Raw genomic sequence first — 16,765 nt, forward strand, 5'->3', positions numbered from 1 at the left:
CCAAAAAGTTAGCAGCTTGCATATTCTACATTCCTCTCCGGTGTTTATGGTGTGTGATTACGAATTTAGGCATGTGAAAATAATTGTTGTAGCGAGTGACTATGGAACCCGTAAAGTAAATTAATTTTGTGGAAAATCGTGTTCAACGAAGTGCTGAGACCCAGTGACGCCGTACAGTCTTCAAGCTCGATGTGATGATGGTGAATATATTTTTCGGAGGGATGTTTCCATCGTTCGTTTACATGAACCGTTCTCGTTAGCTCAAGTTTTGGGACTTGCAAAATACTTGCAACGTATGAAATATCCATTTTTGTGTGTGGTGAATTTCTCTCGCCTCTCAAATTTTGAATTCACTATTTCTCGGCAAGCGTGAACCAAGGTCGTAAGACGTGCTCCAGAAATTTTTTGAGCGGAGTTTCAATGTAAGCTTTTGAATCGGCGATTCTCGGGGCTGTACATTGCTCTGTACCGTCATAATCAGTTGGTACTGACTTTGTCTTTTCAAGTTTTCACCGGTGTATTATGTTGGTTGCGTCAAAAATTGTTAATCAAAGTATTCGTATATTCCATAACTATGTAGTGCTGTGAATCAGAGTCTGTAACATCATATCTTTTGTCAATCTTTATTGGTATATTCCACATAGGAAATGAGTATATTGATACATAATTTGAAACTAAGGTTGGGCCATAATTGTGAGGGAGTTGGAAATTAGAATTAGCAATTAGACAACAAGAAGTTAGAAACTCTTTCCCTGTATGATTGGTTCCACCTAAACGGTTAAATTTACCGGAGCTGTGATGACGTCATCAACTCGTGAAATGTGGGCGTTTCCTCCGCATGTTTTTCATTTTAAACTGAGTTATGAAGATTGGCTGAGCTATGAAGATTGATTTTCCTCGTAACTTAATAATCTTCGGACTTTCCTCGTAACTAATACAATGTCCCCACTTCCATCTACCGAATGCCTATAATGAATTGCGGTTTCGGGTCTGAAAAATTCTACTCTACTGTTGCATTTTGCCTCCTATGTACTGCAGCGAAATACATGGTAGCGTGGGTGACTACTGGTGACTACTAGTAGCGCTTGGTTCACTATTAGGCACGAAATTTTTAAAAATTCTCAGTCGGTAAGGATCGAATTCCCATAACTTTCTTTAATTCCGTTTTTTTTGTGTTTGAAAAATTTATCAATATGACTCACTCAGATATTCTCGCATATTTTAATCCTCTTTCTAGTGATAATATTTATAGTGTGACCAGAGGTTTACAAAGGAGAGTAATCGTTTTAATCGAGTACTAAGTCGAGGCGAAATTCAATTTATTATTATTCTTTCTTTACAGCAATGCAAATCCGTTGTCGCTGTCGATTGCGTTAAGTGAAATCAGATTTTGCGGGAAATCCTTACAGGGTCACATGGGAGAGGTGTACTGATTAAGATATGGTAAGTCAGTCAAATTTTTGTTCATTTTAATTTTATATATCCTTGGTGGTTCATTCGCTTCCTTTAGCCTTTGCGTCATTTACATTTTGCTTTTACTTCACATTGTCTCAATGCACTCGTAAAGTAGAACTATTTAATTCATTGTAAACTTTTTCCCGACATAGATTTCTCTGTCTTTGTTCCTCCGTGAGGGAGACTCCCAGGCATAGGCGGATCCAGGGGGGGGGGCACGGGGGCACGTGCCCCCCCCCAGACGCTGAAAAAATGGACGAGATTTTTATCACGGTTCCGTTACCATTACGTTCGTTTTATTTTGTGTTTTACGGAGCCTCAATCATTTAAGCATGGAGCCCAAGCTCAGTGGACAGATTTTCCGTTCATTGGTCATAGTTTGTTCATAGGTTCATAGGTCATAGGTTCATTGGTCGCTAGTCAGCGTTCGAAAAAAAATCGCCCAAGTGGGGAAGGGGCTCGTGAACGACCTTAACGCCTGCAAGTACGAGCCATCCGTCATACAACGGTGATATTCTATCCGTCGCAGGTTCTGTCCTTCCCCTCCAAGCGTGGACATATGAGCAAACAGCTTTAAAGGCACTCTCTGAATAGATCGCTACATTGTCGCAACTACTGGTGTTGTGTGTTCTTTTCTCTGGAATTTTATCTGGGACGAAGACCGCGATATTGACGATGAGGAGGGCGAAGACAATGTATTTAGGGACGCAGTATATGGGACGGCGACTTCAATGTATTCTAATTATATTAAAATAGACGAATCAGCGTAAGCGCGAGTGTGAGACGACTGAGCGGTGGTCGAAGGTAGGGCCGAGGGTTCGACCTCAACGCAGTCAGTCAGGAAACTCCGGCCGAGTTAGTTTCTAGTGTTTGTTAGAGTTACAATTACGTAATTTAATGCGTAACGAGTGATATTATCCACAAATGAGTGACAAAAATAGAAAAAGGCAATATAACTTAAGCGCGTATTTCTATAAAAAAAAAAGAAATACGGACGATGTTGTTACGGAGCCTGGTAATGGGATTGAATGTGATAGTTCTCAAGTGCATCCCTTCTCGCTTGCGGCACCTGCGTCGATGTCAACACATGGAACACATCTATCGGCAACGCCAGCCACCGCTAGTAACAAGCTGCAGGAACTTGACATGGGTAGGTATTGTGACGCCCCTGTTGGAACGATTTTGATCTTTTGTTGGTTAAAACTTATGTTGAACTGCCGTTGGATTGTTTTTCCCGCAAGACTGTAATAAATAGACCACTAAACGAATGATAATAACATTGATTGTAGAAATTAAATAATACCTCTAATTTGTGAACTAAGTTCTGAGATCTTTACCTTTTATCTTATTAACTAATTCAGTGTCTGATTGTCATACCTTCTTAATTTAGTGCATAAGGGTTGCTATTATTTATAATGATTGACAAAGATAGAAAAAGACAGTAGTTTTTAATTGATTATTTATTTTACAAAATAAAACAGACGGTACAGTTGCAGAGACTGGTAAAGGGAATGAATGTGAGGGTTCTCATGTGCATCCATCCTCGCTTGTGGCAACTACATCAATGTCAACACATGGAACACATCCACAGGCAGCTTCAGCCACCACTGATTACATGCTGCAGGAACGTGATATAGGTAGGTATTGATTTTAATATTTTGTTGGTTAAAAAAAATTAAAACTTATTTTGAGTTGATGTTTAAATTTTCTTTGTATTACAATCATTACACTACTAAACTAATAATAAGAAAATTAATCCTCGAAATTAAGTGTACTTAACAGCTTTAATTTCTTACGTCGGGTTATTGTTTTAAGTTTAAATTAACCAATGAAGTAGTTGCCTGTTTGCAGAGGAAGAAAATATCTCCACAGCCTTTTTAATGGGGCCAAGGAATGAAAAGGGAAGAGGGGGAAGGAAGGAGTATATGCGAAATAAGGGAGCTCTCAATCACATGTAAAAAAATAAAGAAATTTAAATTATAGTAAATGACACATTCGCACACTCACAATGTTAAAGACAACCGTAACACTCAAAACTAAGGGAATCGTAGTAGAAAAAAATAAAAACGAAAAGTGACTCACGCAATCATTCACTCGCGTTTCTATACAGAATACAAAAGTATACAAATAAATCGTGAGTTCAATGGAACAGAAAAGAAGGGTTTATAGGTATTTCTCCAACGCCTGTGACCCTTCATGCACACACGAAAAGAATAAAAATAAAAGTGGGGGATAACAAGGAAAACAAATAAGTAAAGTCAATAAAATTAAATTGATAATAACTTTCAAGCACTTATTCACCTGGGTTTGCAGACAATACATATAGTCACCCTGGTGATTGTCATTCGTGCATTCACATACATGCAATGTTCAGAGACCCTTTTCGAGGAAGAGGAATTCAAAGGACTTCTTTTCCGGAATACGGTTTTGGAGATATTTATCTTCCTTTGTATTGCTTACAGCCATAAAGACATTCATTTCATTGTTCAAGTCATTATTTGTGCTACTTATGCAAAAATGACAACAATTTAGTCTTATATTGTAACATTTACTTACAGCTAGACTACTAACCAACCAGCAGGACAGTTCAGTTCTTACAGATGAAGAAAAGTATCAGTGGCTGAAAAATACTTGGCAACCTACATCAGACTTTAAGTTTCCACTGTTGAGTGAGGGGAGAAAAAAGCGGTCTTTTCAAATGAGCTGGGTAAAAGGACATGAATGGCTAGCATATAGCAATATTGCCGGAGGAGGATTGTGCAAAGTGTGCATTATTTTTGGTCGGCGTGAGGGAGGTACAAATGATGTGAAGTTGGGAAAGTTGGTGTCGGAACCACTGAAAACATATAAGAAGGCCACTGAAACAATCAGACACCACGAGAATACGAAATATCACCAGGCAAACATGATAAAATCTCAAAATTTTTGTTTGGTAATGGAGGGAAAATCAATGGACGTTATTGTCCAAATGGAAAAGGAAAGGATAACTATTGAAGAAAATTGTAAAAGACTTATACCCATCATAAAAATAATTTTATTATGTGGAATGCAAAACATACCATTAAGAGGTCATAGGGATGATGGCGATTTAGAATTGGAAAGTTCCTATGGAGAAGGCAATTTCCGAGCATTGTTGAAATTCCGAATTGATGCTGGAGATGAAATACTGCGTGAACATGTTAAAACGTGTGCTAAAAACGCTTCGTACATCAGCAAGTCGACTCAGAATGACTTGATCGAGTGCTGTGGGGAATTAATCACTACCAAAATAGTAAACAAAATTAAAAAGGCCAAGTATTTTACTATTATAGCCGATGAGACAACAGATGTTTCTGTTAGTGAGCAACTGGCGATTTGTATTCGCTATTTCGATGTGGATAAAAGTGAAATTCAGGAAGACTTTCTAATGTTTGTTGAAGTTGATAAACTTACAGGGGTAATAATTGCTCAGCATATTCTGAAGGCGATTGAAAACCTCAACCTAGATATTACATCGTGCCGGGGTCAAGCATACGATGGAGGAGCCAATATGAGTGGGAAAATAAAAGGTGTTCAGGCATGCATATCTAAAATTCAGCCTTTAGCCTATTTTACTCATTGTGCAAGCCACCGTCTCAACCTGGCTATCAGTACTGCCTGCACCGTTCCCAGTATAAGAAATGCCGTAGGAGTTATCTCAAGTGTTGCAACTTTCTTTCGTGAGTCAGCTCAACGAATAAATCTCCTCAGGGAAGAAATGCAAGCTCATCTGCCTACGGAAAAACAAAATATAATTAAAAAAATGTGTGAGACCAGATGGGTGGAAAGACATGAAGCAGTTTTGACATTTTTGGACGTCTTGCCATGTCTTCCTGGAATTTTGCAAAAAATGGCTGAAGAAGGGGTTAGAAGTGCTACACCTGCATTTTCGCTGCTCCAGGCTATCATGTCGTCGGAATTTCTGGTAAGCATAGTAATCCTCGCTGATATTTTAGGAATCACGCTGCCTTTATCTCGATCATTACAAGCCACTGAAATTGATATACTTTCCGCAGTTCAGCTTGTCAATGCAACCACAGCCAGTCTGCAGAGACAACGTGACACTAGCGCGGATGCATTTAAAAAATATTTCAATATGGCAGAGGCCCTTGCAAAGGAAATGGGTACAAAAATCACGGCCCGCAGAATTACCGGCCGTCAAAAAAATAGGCCAAATATTCAGACTGAGTCTATTGAGGAGTACTACCGACTAACGATGTATATTCCTTTTATAGATTACTTGTTAAAGGAAATATCATCCAGGTTCCCTAAATCTGAGCTGAAAAAAATCGGACAGTTGCAAAAGCTGCTGTTCCATAAATTCAATGACGAAGATGTTGAGGATGTTTTGCAAGGTGCTGACGCATATAAGGAGGATCTGCCTTGTTTTTTAGCTTTGAAGGGAGAGCTAAAAATTTGGGAAGAGATAAGAAAAAATACTATGTCTAAGTCTCCAGCAGATGCCTACAAAATGGCAACAGCGCTGCCAAATATTAGGACTCTCTGTCAATTGTTATGCACGTTTCCTGTGACAACTTGTACTGCCGAGCGATCTTTCTCCACCTTACGACAATTGAAAACATATCTTCGTAGTAGAATGACGGAAGATCGCTTGAATGGACTAGCCCTTATGTACATCCATCAAGACATTGCATCGAAAATAGATGTTAATGAAGTACTGGACGTCTTTAGTAGAAAACATAGGAGAAAACTTTCATTATTGTACATGTGAATAATTAATATTGCCGTATTTAAAGCTGTTATATTAAAATAAAGGGTATAATTTGTAAAATAATTGTAGCAGCTGTATTTAATCACAAATGTGAGAAGACCATTTGCCTTTTGACCGTTTTCCTTGTGCCCCCCCCAGAAAAAAATCCTGGATCCGCCCCTGCTCCCAGGGAAATATTTCCAAAATATACTCAAACATTTTATGCAATGAAGTGGCATTAGGTAGGGTATGTATATTGAGAACATTCATGAAACCTTTTTAGAAATATGTTTCAATCATCAACGAATGAAACGCATGTTTCAGCTTCACAGTGATAAGTTAATAGTCGTCATGTTAATCCATTGCGAGTATTTACAGTTAAGTTCATCTTCATTTAGATAAATAGGTTTACTTATAACCATGAATAATCATCACTATAGCTTAATTTGAATGAACTGCGTACTGCGATTTACCCAGCCATCTTGTCCCCTTTGCCTCCTATATGCACCATTCTTACTTCGATCTAATTCTCAGCTCGAGTGATACGTCTTTATTTCAGCTTATACTTGTTTTTGACACAATAGACCAGTTCAGGACTTCCTTTTATTGTCGATTTATATAATAGCCCTGACATATTTTTCCGTTTACAACCCGTCGTCCACTTAGAATGAAAACAGTAGAAATATAGTAAGATGCGGATCAGCAGTGTTGGATCCAGAATAGGGAAAAGGGGGGAGGCTAAGTGGGGGTTAGCCGACCAGCAGTAGTGGGGGTCATAAAATAATTACTATTCTATTTAGTGTGAATTGGACACCCAAAGGGGTGGAGGCTATGGGGGGCACCCTTAGCCCCCCATACATTCGCCACTGTGCGTACAATTAAAAAATAACTGCTTACAAAATAAATACAACAATTATTAGTCTAGGAAGGTTAGGCTATTATTATAAGAGAGCAACTAGACGGTTCTCTGGTTTTCTAGTTAGAAATGCTTTCCCTCTCTGATCGGTTCTGATTTATCAGAGATGTAATGGCATCACCAACTCATGATATGTGGGCGGTACCTTCTCGTATCTTTTCATTTTAAACAGAGAATGGCTGAATGAAGAAGATCATTTTTCCTCGTAACTAATATTCCCACTTCATCAACCGAATTCTCATAATGAATTGCGGTTTCTTGTCTGAGTAAACGACCCTATTGTGAAATTTTGCCTTCAAAGGGCTGCAGCGAAATACTTAGCGGCGTGGGTCTCTAGTGCTTGGTTCACTGTTGGGCAGTCCAGGATCTCCTTTCATTTCGTTATAAATTTTTCAATTTCTCTGTCGGTAGGCATTAAAGTCAAATAACTGTCTTGAGAGCCGTTTATTTTTACTTGCCCAATGCATGATTTTAGCCTACTTCGACTGATTTACGCACTACGACCCGGCCTGTTCTCGTATTTCTCATCATGGCTAAAAATTACTTCCTTGTTATCATACACATGAGTAGGGTTCCTTTCCCCCATATTAGGCGTGAAAATTCTTAAGACCTCTTATCTCTGCTGCCTAAGGGAATAGGAGGCATTCTGTACGGATACCCAGAAGGAAAAGAAATTCTTGATACTGATATAAATTCATTGATCTAGGACACGTCACAAAATACAAAGTGCACTTCTTCTACATTTATGCAAGGATGCACAATAGTTTCCACTCATTATTAGCATGTTTCAATAAAGTACAGGTCAACATTGACTAATGATAATGACTTGTCATTTTTATTTGTTACAAAATATGACTTTGTTTAATTTTTTATTTCTTTTCTCTCGAATGTCTGAAATTATAACTATGCCGAACCAACCGCAACTAAAATTTCGTTCTTTCAATAAATGCTCGCATAACTTTAGTTTTAAAAGACATCAAAAGAATGTCGTTTCAAAATCTTGAAGGGGAAGTCCCATGTCTTAAGGGATGTTATATGGAATGTGAGCTGAGTATTGGTGGTGTGCTGACAAGGGAGACCTTAGAGGTCTGGATTTGATCCTGTGAAACCAATCAGGAGTTTTCCTGTGAAAAAATTTGTGGTGGTAGATCGGTTACTTTGCGAATTTTTTCTATTGACCTCCCACATAGGGTCTAGACAATGAGCAGACTTTTATGCACAATATATTAGGCGCAGATTCCCCCTTTTTCTTCTTCTCAGTACCTACTCTTCTACTGCTGTATATTACGCAGCAAGCCGCATCAATAAGCGTGTGGCAGGGGGTGTTCGGACACGAGCCGTTAACGAATAAAAAGGAATGGCTGCAACGAAGTTCTACCCAGAATTTATTAAATTCTGTTATCGTGCGGGAGGAAAACCAATTCAATTATTCATCCATTTGAAAAAAATCTCTTATTTTCGTTTCTGAGGGACCTGGAAATATATACTGTTGTTCTAATATGATTATCTCCGAGTCTTCCTCTTCTTGTCGTTCCTGTTTTCCAAAGCGGAAAAATGTCAAGCGAATTAAGCTTACTATCTCTGGCCTGTCGCAACTAGACATTTACTTTTGAAGCCCATTGTACAATAGTGAGTCGATTATTCAGTCATCTTTTTCTCCTACGGTTTTATTCATACCTGTCGCCATATTAATGCAAGCGTATAAAACCCAAATTTAATAAAACTTGTTTATCGTTTTAAGTTTCCCGTTGATTTTAACGATTGGCTTTGACTTGCAATGGTGAAATGCCTACCTTTTATTTTTATCATCAGTCCTCCATAAAAGTTACATGTATTTCTATTTAAACAATTTAAAAAGTTAAATATCATACTGCAAGGGTGTCGCTCGCCGTCTCGTGTCAGCTCGGTTGGTTTCGCTCTCGGGGTAATGGAAGAATCCCAGAGTCACGTTCGAGTGATGGGTCCAGTATCTGAAACTCATAACACGTTGCAACCTGTCGCGTGGGATCCATCCTCGTGCATGACTCTGACACCCTACTCCGATTAACAACTTGCTCTCGCGTGGGAATTGGTCTCCGCGTATTTCTCCAACACTACGCAGTAACACGTTGCAGTATCTTGGCGTGGGAAGGCGTATGAAATGCATTATCATGCGGCCTTTTCCGGCCAATAGGAAGATGCCGAGGGGTTCACGGGACGGACGCGACACGGGAGGAAGCCTCTTGGAGGGAATAGACACGAGGAGTCTTACGCTGTATCTCGGAGGGAGAGTTTGTACCTGTGCTAGTGACAATTGAAACGTGTGGAACCAGACTTGTCATCTCATTCTGTCTTCTACGAACCTGGCCCTTCCTATAAGCTTAGTGCTTACAATACATACATAAATAATTTTGGAGCTATTGTTGACCTCAGAGTCTATTTTCTGTTAGAGGGATCACCTTAAGAAATACAGTCGTAATTCTGTGCATATTGCTGCAAAACAAGAAATGTCTTCAAGATGAACTTTTGATACATTAGAAACACACAATAAATATAAACTAAAAAATGGAATTAAAAATAAAAAAGGAAAATGGTTTGAAAATAATTCTATTAGATACCCCCTATAATGTTTTTTTAGAATACAGCCAGGTTCACTTGCTTAAGGATGGTATACATATTGTTACTCTCTTTGATTGTTTTTCGCAAACTAGTGCAAATTTTTGGTCCCAAGGAAAGAAATTTGCGTTTAAAAAAATAACATTTGGTTTGGGGGATACATATGAAGTATTTGTTCGTAGATAGTATTATTGGGGCTTATTCAAGACTTTTGGACTACCTCCACCACCACGAAGGTAGAAAACCTTAGCATATAATAGATTTATCAGTGTCTCAGGGGTAGTAGGTACCTGCAGTTTAACAATTATCAGAAAAGAGAGTGAAAGGCTATCTGCTCCGGCTGCAGGAGCAAGTGTGATTGCTCTTAGAGCTGTATGTGTGAGTTTGAGCGAATTTTTAAATGCACTAGCCCAGCTCAAAATACCATAATTTACCCTAGAATATACGAAATCATAATAAATATTGTAAATTACAGTTAAAGAACACTTATTACGAATCAAGTAGTGTTTCATTCTACAATTTTTAAAACTATTTGTAATATTATTTGTATAATGTTTCCATTTTAGATGCTCATCAATTGCAAAACCATGGTATTTGTATTCCTCAACTCGAACCAGTGTGAAACTGTCAGCATGTCATTTTAGTACGCTTGGGAGAACGGTACACAACATTAGTCAATGGGGAAGCTTTTGTATAAATTTAAAAAATAATTTGTGTTTTCTCGCTTAATTTAAGTTTGTTCGATGCAAACCATTCGTTGATATCGTTTATATCACATTTTATGTATTGCCGTACATCAATCCAGTTCACACTTTTGTAAGACAGGACTAGGTTATCCGCAAAGGCGGTTAGTTTACCACTGATATTTTGATTACATAGATGATTTATTTATAATAAAAATCATATTGGACCCAACGCTGATCCTTGAGCCACTCCAGAACAAATATTTTCGGAACTTCTATGGCTATTGTAGTACCTTAAAAACTTTAAGCGCGCGGACAGGAAACTTTCCAAATGACTTTATAGAAATGCTGCGAATTTCTGCCAGATGTGGTTTATCCAAAAACATCTTGCATTGTATTGTATCAAAGACTTTTTTTATAACAATGCATACAGCAGCGGTTTATTTATTACATTTAATGGACTGGAAAAGCGGGGTGATAAATTTTTTCAAGCGTCCTGTGTACTTTTACCTATCCTAATACGAGGTTCGTTCTTTAAGTCCATAGAATTTCCGAAAAATTGCTTTCTTAGTTTCCAAAATAAATTTAAGTCAGAAATTAGCAGTTGTGACTCGTCAGCAGTTGAAGTTTGAGCTGAATCCATCCCATAGTTTCTTTGTTGTTACCGATTGAAGAGAACAACTTTTGCTTACAAAAAATTATAGAGCTGAAAGGAGACTAAATTCAAACGTATATAATAATTGGTCCAATACAATTTGTTTTTATACCTTTTTGTAAAGACTTATTGAACGACCCTCGTACTATATTGACTGTCACAGAACTACTTCCTTTTCCGGAAAATTTGCCAATATTCTTTTCACAAGTTTTTCAAGTACGTTAGAATAAATTTAGAGCAAATAAATCGGACGGTAATTGTGAATACCACGTAGGTCGACTTTTTTGTGAACGGGAACAATAATTTCTTGCTTTAAGGATGCAGGGAACCTTACATTTGGCAAGCTTTGATTGAAAAAATGGCAGAGTATATGTGCAATATCTTATATCATAATTTTATCAAACCAGAATGTAGCTGATCTGGAGGGGCAGCTTTTTTAAAGATTGGCAATTTTTAATACACCAGGCGATGTGACTGGTTCCGAAAATGAGTCTAGGCTTAGATGATTTTTACTATTTGATGAATTATCGATCATTGAATTATTTTTTACAAAAGGATACAATTTAGGAGAATCAAATGTGCTTATTAACTCCTTCTTGAAGTCAATATCAATAATAACTGGGTTATTTACGGTGCGATTTCCTTGTATTAGTTCATGCATCCGTAGTTTGTTTCGCTCCCGTTAATTCCTTGAAGATACTCCACTGTTTCTTTTTATTTCGATTTACTTTGTCCAATTGTTCCATGTAATAGGAATTAGCCGTATTACGGACACATATTACACAGTTTATTTCTTATCTTTACGTACTCTTTTCTCAAGCCGTTATTGTGCGGGTGATGACGTAGTTTTTTAAAAAGATTTTTTACGCGCAACTTTGCTCATCGAGGAGTCAGTGATCCAGGGCTTTAGTTTTACGGCACGTTCATTCCTGACCATACTTAAGACTCATTTACACATGTTAACAGTATGTTTGAAAATGTAGTGAACGTTTAGGAAATTTCATGTTCTTCATGCAATACTTCCCAAGAATACAGTCGAACATTTTCGTTTAATGATTTACGGCAGCAGTACTATAGCAAAGTGACATTAGCAGGTGTGCTTTCGTTTTCTTTGCGAGCAGAAAGATTGGAGATTGGATTGGACTGGAAAGTGATGCGTTATACCTAAATGCATAGCCTTGGCTTGGAGGACTACATTAAATGTGGTGAAGAACCGAGTGACTACATGATCTGAGCAGGTAGCGCATTGTCTAGTAATTCTGGTTGCTTCATTGAATAAGGTAGTCAAGCCACATGAACTTATGAGATTTGTAAACTGCTTGGAACCGCAGCTGCGCATTAGTAACTGAACATTCATATCACCGACCATTACTAATTTTTGAGATATGCCCTTATATCTTGATTAGGGTTCAAAATCTAAAACAAATTGATCAATAGAAATTTTTTGTCCCCGTAGACGACAAATAGATCAAATATACAAAACTTGCATGAAACATTGATCAATTAGCAATCAGTAGGGCTTATATGACAAGGCCTCAGTACGGTTGTCATGTCATGTCTTATAAACGCTAACACACCTCTCCCTCTTTCAGAAGTATTACAATTTCCATAATAATAGTACCTACCCACTCACTGTATATACATTAATTTAATCAGATTGTATTTATATTTCATTCAAAGCTATAATATCGGGTAATTGTAACATGCTATTTAAATGTGAAAGTAGTAAATTAAAATTGCGTCTAGCACTTCGGATATTTTGTTGGACGATCAATAGGGAATTCATTCCATTAAACGCATTTACAGTAATATTTATATCCACAATATTGGCTAGGTATACCTTCTATACCATTGAAGTATGAATCACAAAAGCAATGATCAAAGATGTTTTACATCAAGCATGATGCTGACGAAAATTGCTGGCTTCTTTTCTACTTTTCTCAAATAAATTTTACCTCCACGAATCCAAATACTTGCAGTGCTTATCAGTCTCTGCCACCCCACCTTTCTACCAGCACAAAGGGTCTCATTAATTTAAACAATTATTATCATTTTCAATAATATGCAGATACACGCCAGTCCCATTTTATTGATGGGGCCGTGTCGGTGAATACTTACAGGGTTGGCGCACAATGCAAGCTGCTTCCTTTGCGTTTACGTCGCCGACGAGGCCGACGCGGATGCAGACTGGCTACCGAAATGGGATTCGAACTTCCGGGGCAAAAACCCTAGCGAATGCAATGCACTGAGGAAACTCACGCATACGTTGGGCCGTCGGAGTTTTTTCTTTCGGGCCCAGCGGCAAGTACAAACTATGATGTGACTCACTCGAGGGGGTGTATATCGGCCACACTGGGAGGGACTTCTTTACTCGTGTGTCCGAACGCAAAAGGTGCTTGGAGAATCGTGACTCAAATTTTCAAAGCGCCCACTGGCACAAAAACATACATAAAATTTTCGATATTAAAATTATTCAGTTCCAAGAAAAAGGGCTTTTTTCATATGCGGCCGTGAAGTGGGAATTAGTGAAAAAGAAAAGGAAGACATTTGACTTACTGAACGGAAATGAGTTTTTTAGTCACTCCCCCATCTTATATGTACTCCCCTGACTGCTACCAGAGAGGACTAGACTACTTAGTAGGCGACTACTTTTTACCTTACAAAAATCCCAGTTTTCTTGTCCTATTGGGTGTAACATCGGTATAACTTTTTCTTCCCCAAAAACTGTGAAAAAAGGTGAAAACCTTCAAAGAGAAAATAGTATGAAGAAATTTATGCAGAAGATTCAATTCAATACACTCAACGGTTGGGCGACAATTGCGAGATGAAGATAAAGTAAAAAAATACATGTTTCTAACGGAAATTCAAGGAAATGTTTTTTATAGCTTTTGATATAATTTTTATCGAAAAACTATTGGTACCAATGAATGCAGCGTCTCGTTCTACATTAAAATGCATTTTTTATCTAATGCAGAGCGCAATATTAATTTTCATGCTGTAATTGACGGCTTGGGACCGCGCTCCCGGCCTTATGCAGAATAACATGGGAAACGAATCTCCATAAGAACCCATACTGTCGACTGAATGTGGAGCGCTCTATACGACGAGAGTCAAATAGCCCGCGCGATTGGAGCTGTGAGCCATCTGAGCCACAGCTCCAGAACTACGTGAAAAACGCATACGCTGTGATAACATGGGCTTGGTCCTCCTCTCCTCGCTGCTAACTAACCCCACTTCCTTCCCCAAAACCTTTTTTACCTCGTGACATGACGCAAGTCCGGAATTTAGGTTGTCCTTATGATGAACTCTTCTTGACTTACCGTCTGTGCCTCCTCCTACAACCCCTCCACCTACTTCCATCTGATCCTTCCCCCTCACTACTTTTCAGAAACGGATATAGAATAAACTCAAGGGGGAGTGCAAAAGATATTTTGAGCTACCTATGCTTTAATCGTAATGAAGAATAATCAAGTCACATGCAAAATTTAAGATATTTTATTCAAAATTATTATACGCAAACACAAGACAATGCTATCTTGTGATATAAAAAAGTTACAATTTAGGTTATGAAATATTAGGCGATGAGGGCGGTCCCGCAAGGGGGGGGGGGGGCATATGTATTCGCCACTGCTACTTTTGAAGATACATATTTCTGTTCGAAATAGTAATCTGTTTGCACCCGATTATGACTGTATAGGGATCGAAACACGTGCAGTGAGGACTGGAATGAAATTAGTGGGCAGTGCGATACCTTTGCATCAATTCGATATTTTGTTCTCGATATCTCCCCGGAAAAAGGTTGACTTTGCGGCATGGTATATCCTCTTTTCATATTCATACGTGACTCACCGTTTCTGACTTACGAAGTTGTGGCTCCATAGCTTAGTAGGTTGATTACATGTTCGGTTGTTGCGGTGAAATGTGGGAGGGTTTAAATTCGAATTAATTATTCTCTTTTTCATTTTATAAAATGATAGAGTATACAAGAGTCAATACTACATCTATAAAAATAATGGCTCTATCTACCTTAAGGTATTTCTTTCAAACAGATTAAATCACTGAGGTGAAATAAGCAGGGGAAGTTGCAGTGGTTGTATCTTAATTTCCTTGCGGCTAATTACTGTCAAATATCCGCTGAGTAAAATCCCAACTTATAGTGTCGACAATACTCAATAAATAGCAGATACATTCGTAGTTGAAATCATTTTATAGCCCTAGCGTATGGAAATTATATTAACTCACAAAAATGGGAGACGTGGATGTCTACATATTATTGAAAACGATTGTACATCGCTAGGAGGTACGGATTACAAGATCAAGAGTCGAATAGAAAAAAATTATTTTTACTTGGCACTTAGCTAACAGGTTATCATTTACGTGCTGATTCAGAAGTAAGAGCTGAATTCCTCCTCTTTCCCAACTAGATTTCGTCTTAACCGGGTAGTAGTAGTAGACAATGTGGCTATTATTTATTTCTACATCCAATGCAGCACAAACTTTATTCACTACATATTTTCATCACATTGGCTGTCATGGATTTCCGTGCTAATACCTAACATGTGTTTCTCAAGGTCATCAGATCGGTTTAGTGCGTCAGAAAGTTGCGTCTTAAGCACCACATAATCACTTTGCAATTTGGATATTTGATCTAAAAATTTCTGTAATATTTTACCCTGCGATTCAATTAACTTGCACCTGTCTTCCAATTTATCGTTTGGTTTATGAATAGTGTTCCCTAGTTTTTTTGATCCGTTATCTTTAGTTATTTTATAACCTCTACGAACAAATAAAATATTTCCTGTAGGGATTTACCTTCCGATTTACTTCTGTCCATCCGGGATATCTTCCGTAAATTTTGGCAGTCCATACATTTTCAGGGTTGTCCTCTTGATTCAATCCCTTCGATGTCAGCGACTCCTGTAGAGAAAATCCATGGAGGGTTTTACGGCAGGTATCGCTATTGATGGAAGTTGTATTCCGTGTAGATGTGTTACACTTTGCACACGAATTAATGCCAGAAAGATGTTGTAGGTCTGGTGGATATAACTCCTGTAAGCTCGATTTAGCACACTTTTCTTTACAAATAAGGCTTCCACTCAACGAAGGCAACTATGTTCACACATTTAGCCGGAAACTAAATGGCTCGCAACCGGCGATGCATAGCGTTGAGTCAACCACACGGAGTGAGAACACATCCATACCCGACGGGAGCGGAACACGAACTGAATGAAGTCAATCTTAGCACCGGACCTCGTTGCACTCACTGCCCTTTAGTTTACATCTACATACTACCTCGCAAGCCGCCTAAAAAGGCGTGCGGCAGGGGGTGTTAGAACACCAGCCGTTTACATATGAAAGAAAATGCTCTAACGAAATAACTACTAGCATTTTTTAAAGTCCTTTATGGTTCGGGGGAAAAACGAATTCACACATCTATCCGTTCGGCAAAATATCTCTCTTAATTTATTGCTTCTGTCGGACCGGGAAATATAGAGGGGCTCTAATATTATGTTCTCAATGTCACTCTTAAAGATATCTATTCTCAATTGTTCAAACAACCTTAGCCTGGCCACTGAGTCTCCGGTGGCTAATTCGCTGGGTAACGCTGTCTGTACGCCCGTAGCAGTTCTATTTCGAATCGCGCAACTTTTATTTGTACTTTGTTCAGCTCACGGATTATGTCTTGCTGCACCGCATCCCATATCCTTGCTGCATATTCAAGGTGTGGACAG

At 38.4% G+C, this 16,765-nt stretch overlaps 1 protein-coding gene across 1 annotated transcript in view; it reads right to left on the reverse strand.

Annotated features, from left to right (window-relative positions):
- The window catches only part of LOC124165281 (nucleolin-like), a 93,053-nt gene extending 77,077 nt beyond the window's left edge, over positions 1-15,976 (reverse strand). Inside the window, exon 1 of the mRNA XM_046542617.1 lies at positions 15,846-15,976. Coding sequence (XP_046398573.1) covers positions 15,846-15,900 — 55 coding nt within the window. The 5' untranslated portion in view covers positions 15,901-15,976. The remainder of the gene's footprint in view (positions 1-15,845) is intronic.
- Positions 15,977-16,765: the final 789 nt, after the last annotated feature.

The sequence above is a fragment of the Ischnura elegans genome, chromosome 9, assembly GCF_921293095.1.
Source record: "Ischnura elegans chromosome 9, ioIscEleg1.1, whole genome shotgun sequence".
In the NCBI taxonomy this organism is placed as follows: domain Eukaryota; kingdom Metazoa; phylum Arthropoda; class Insecta; order Odonata; family Coenagrionidae; genus Ischnura; species Ischnura elegans.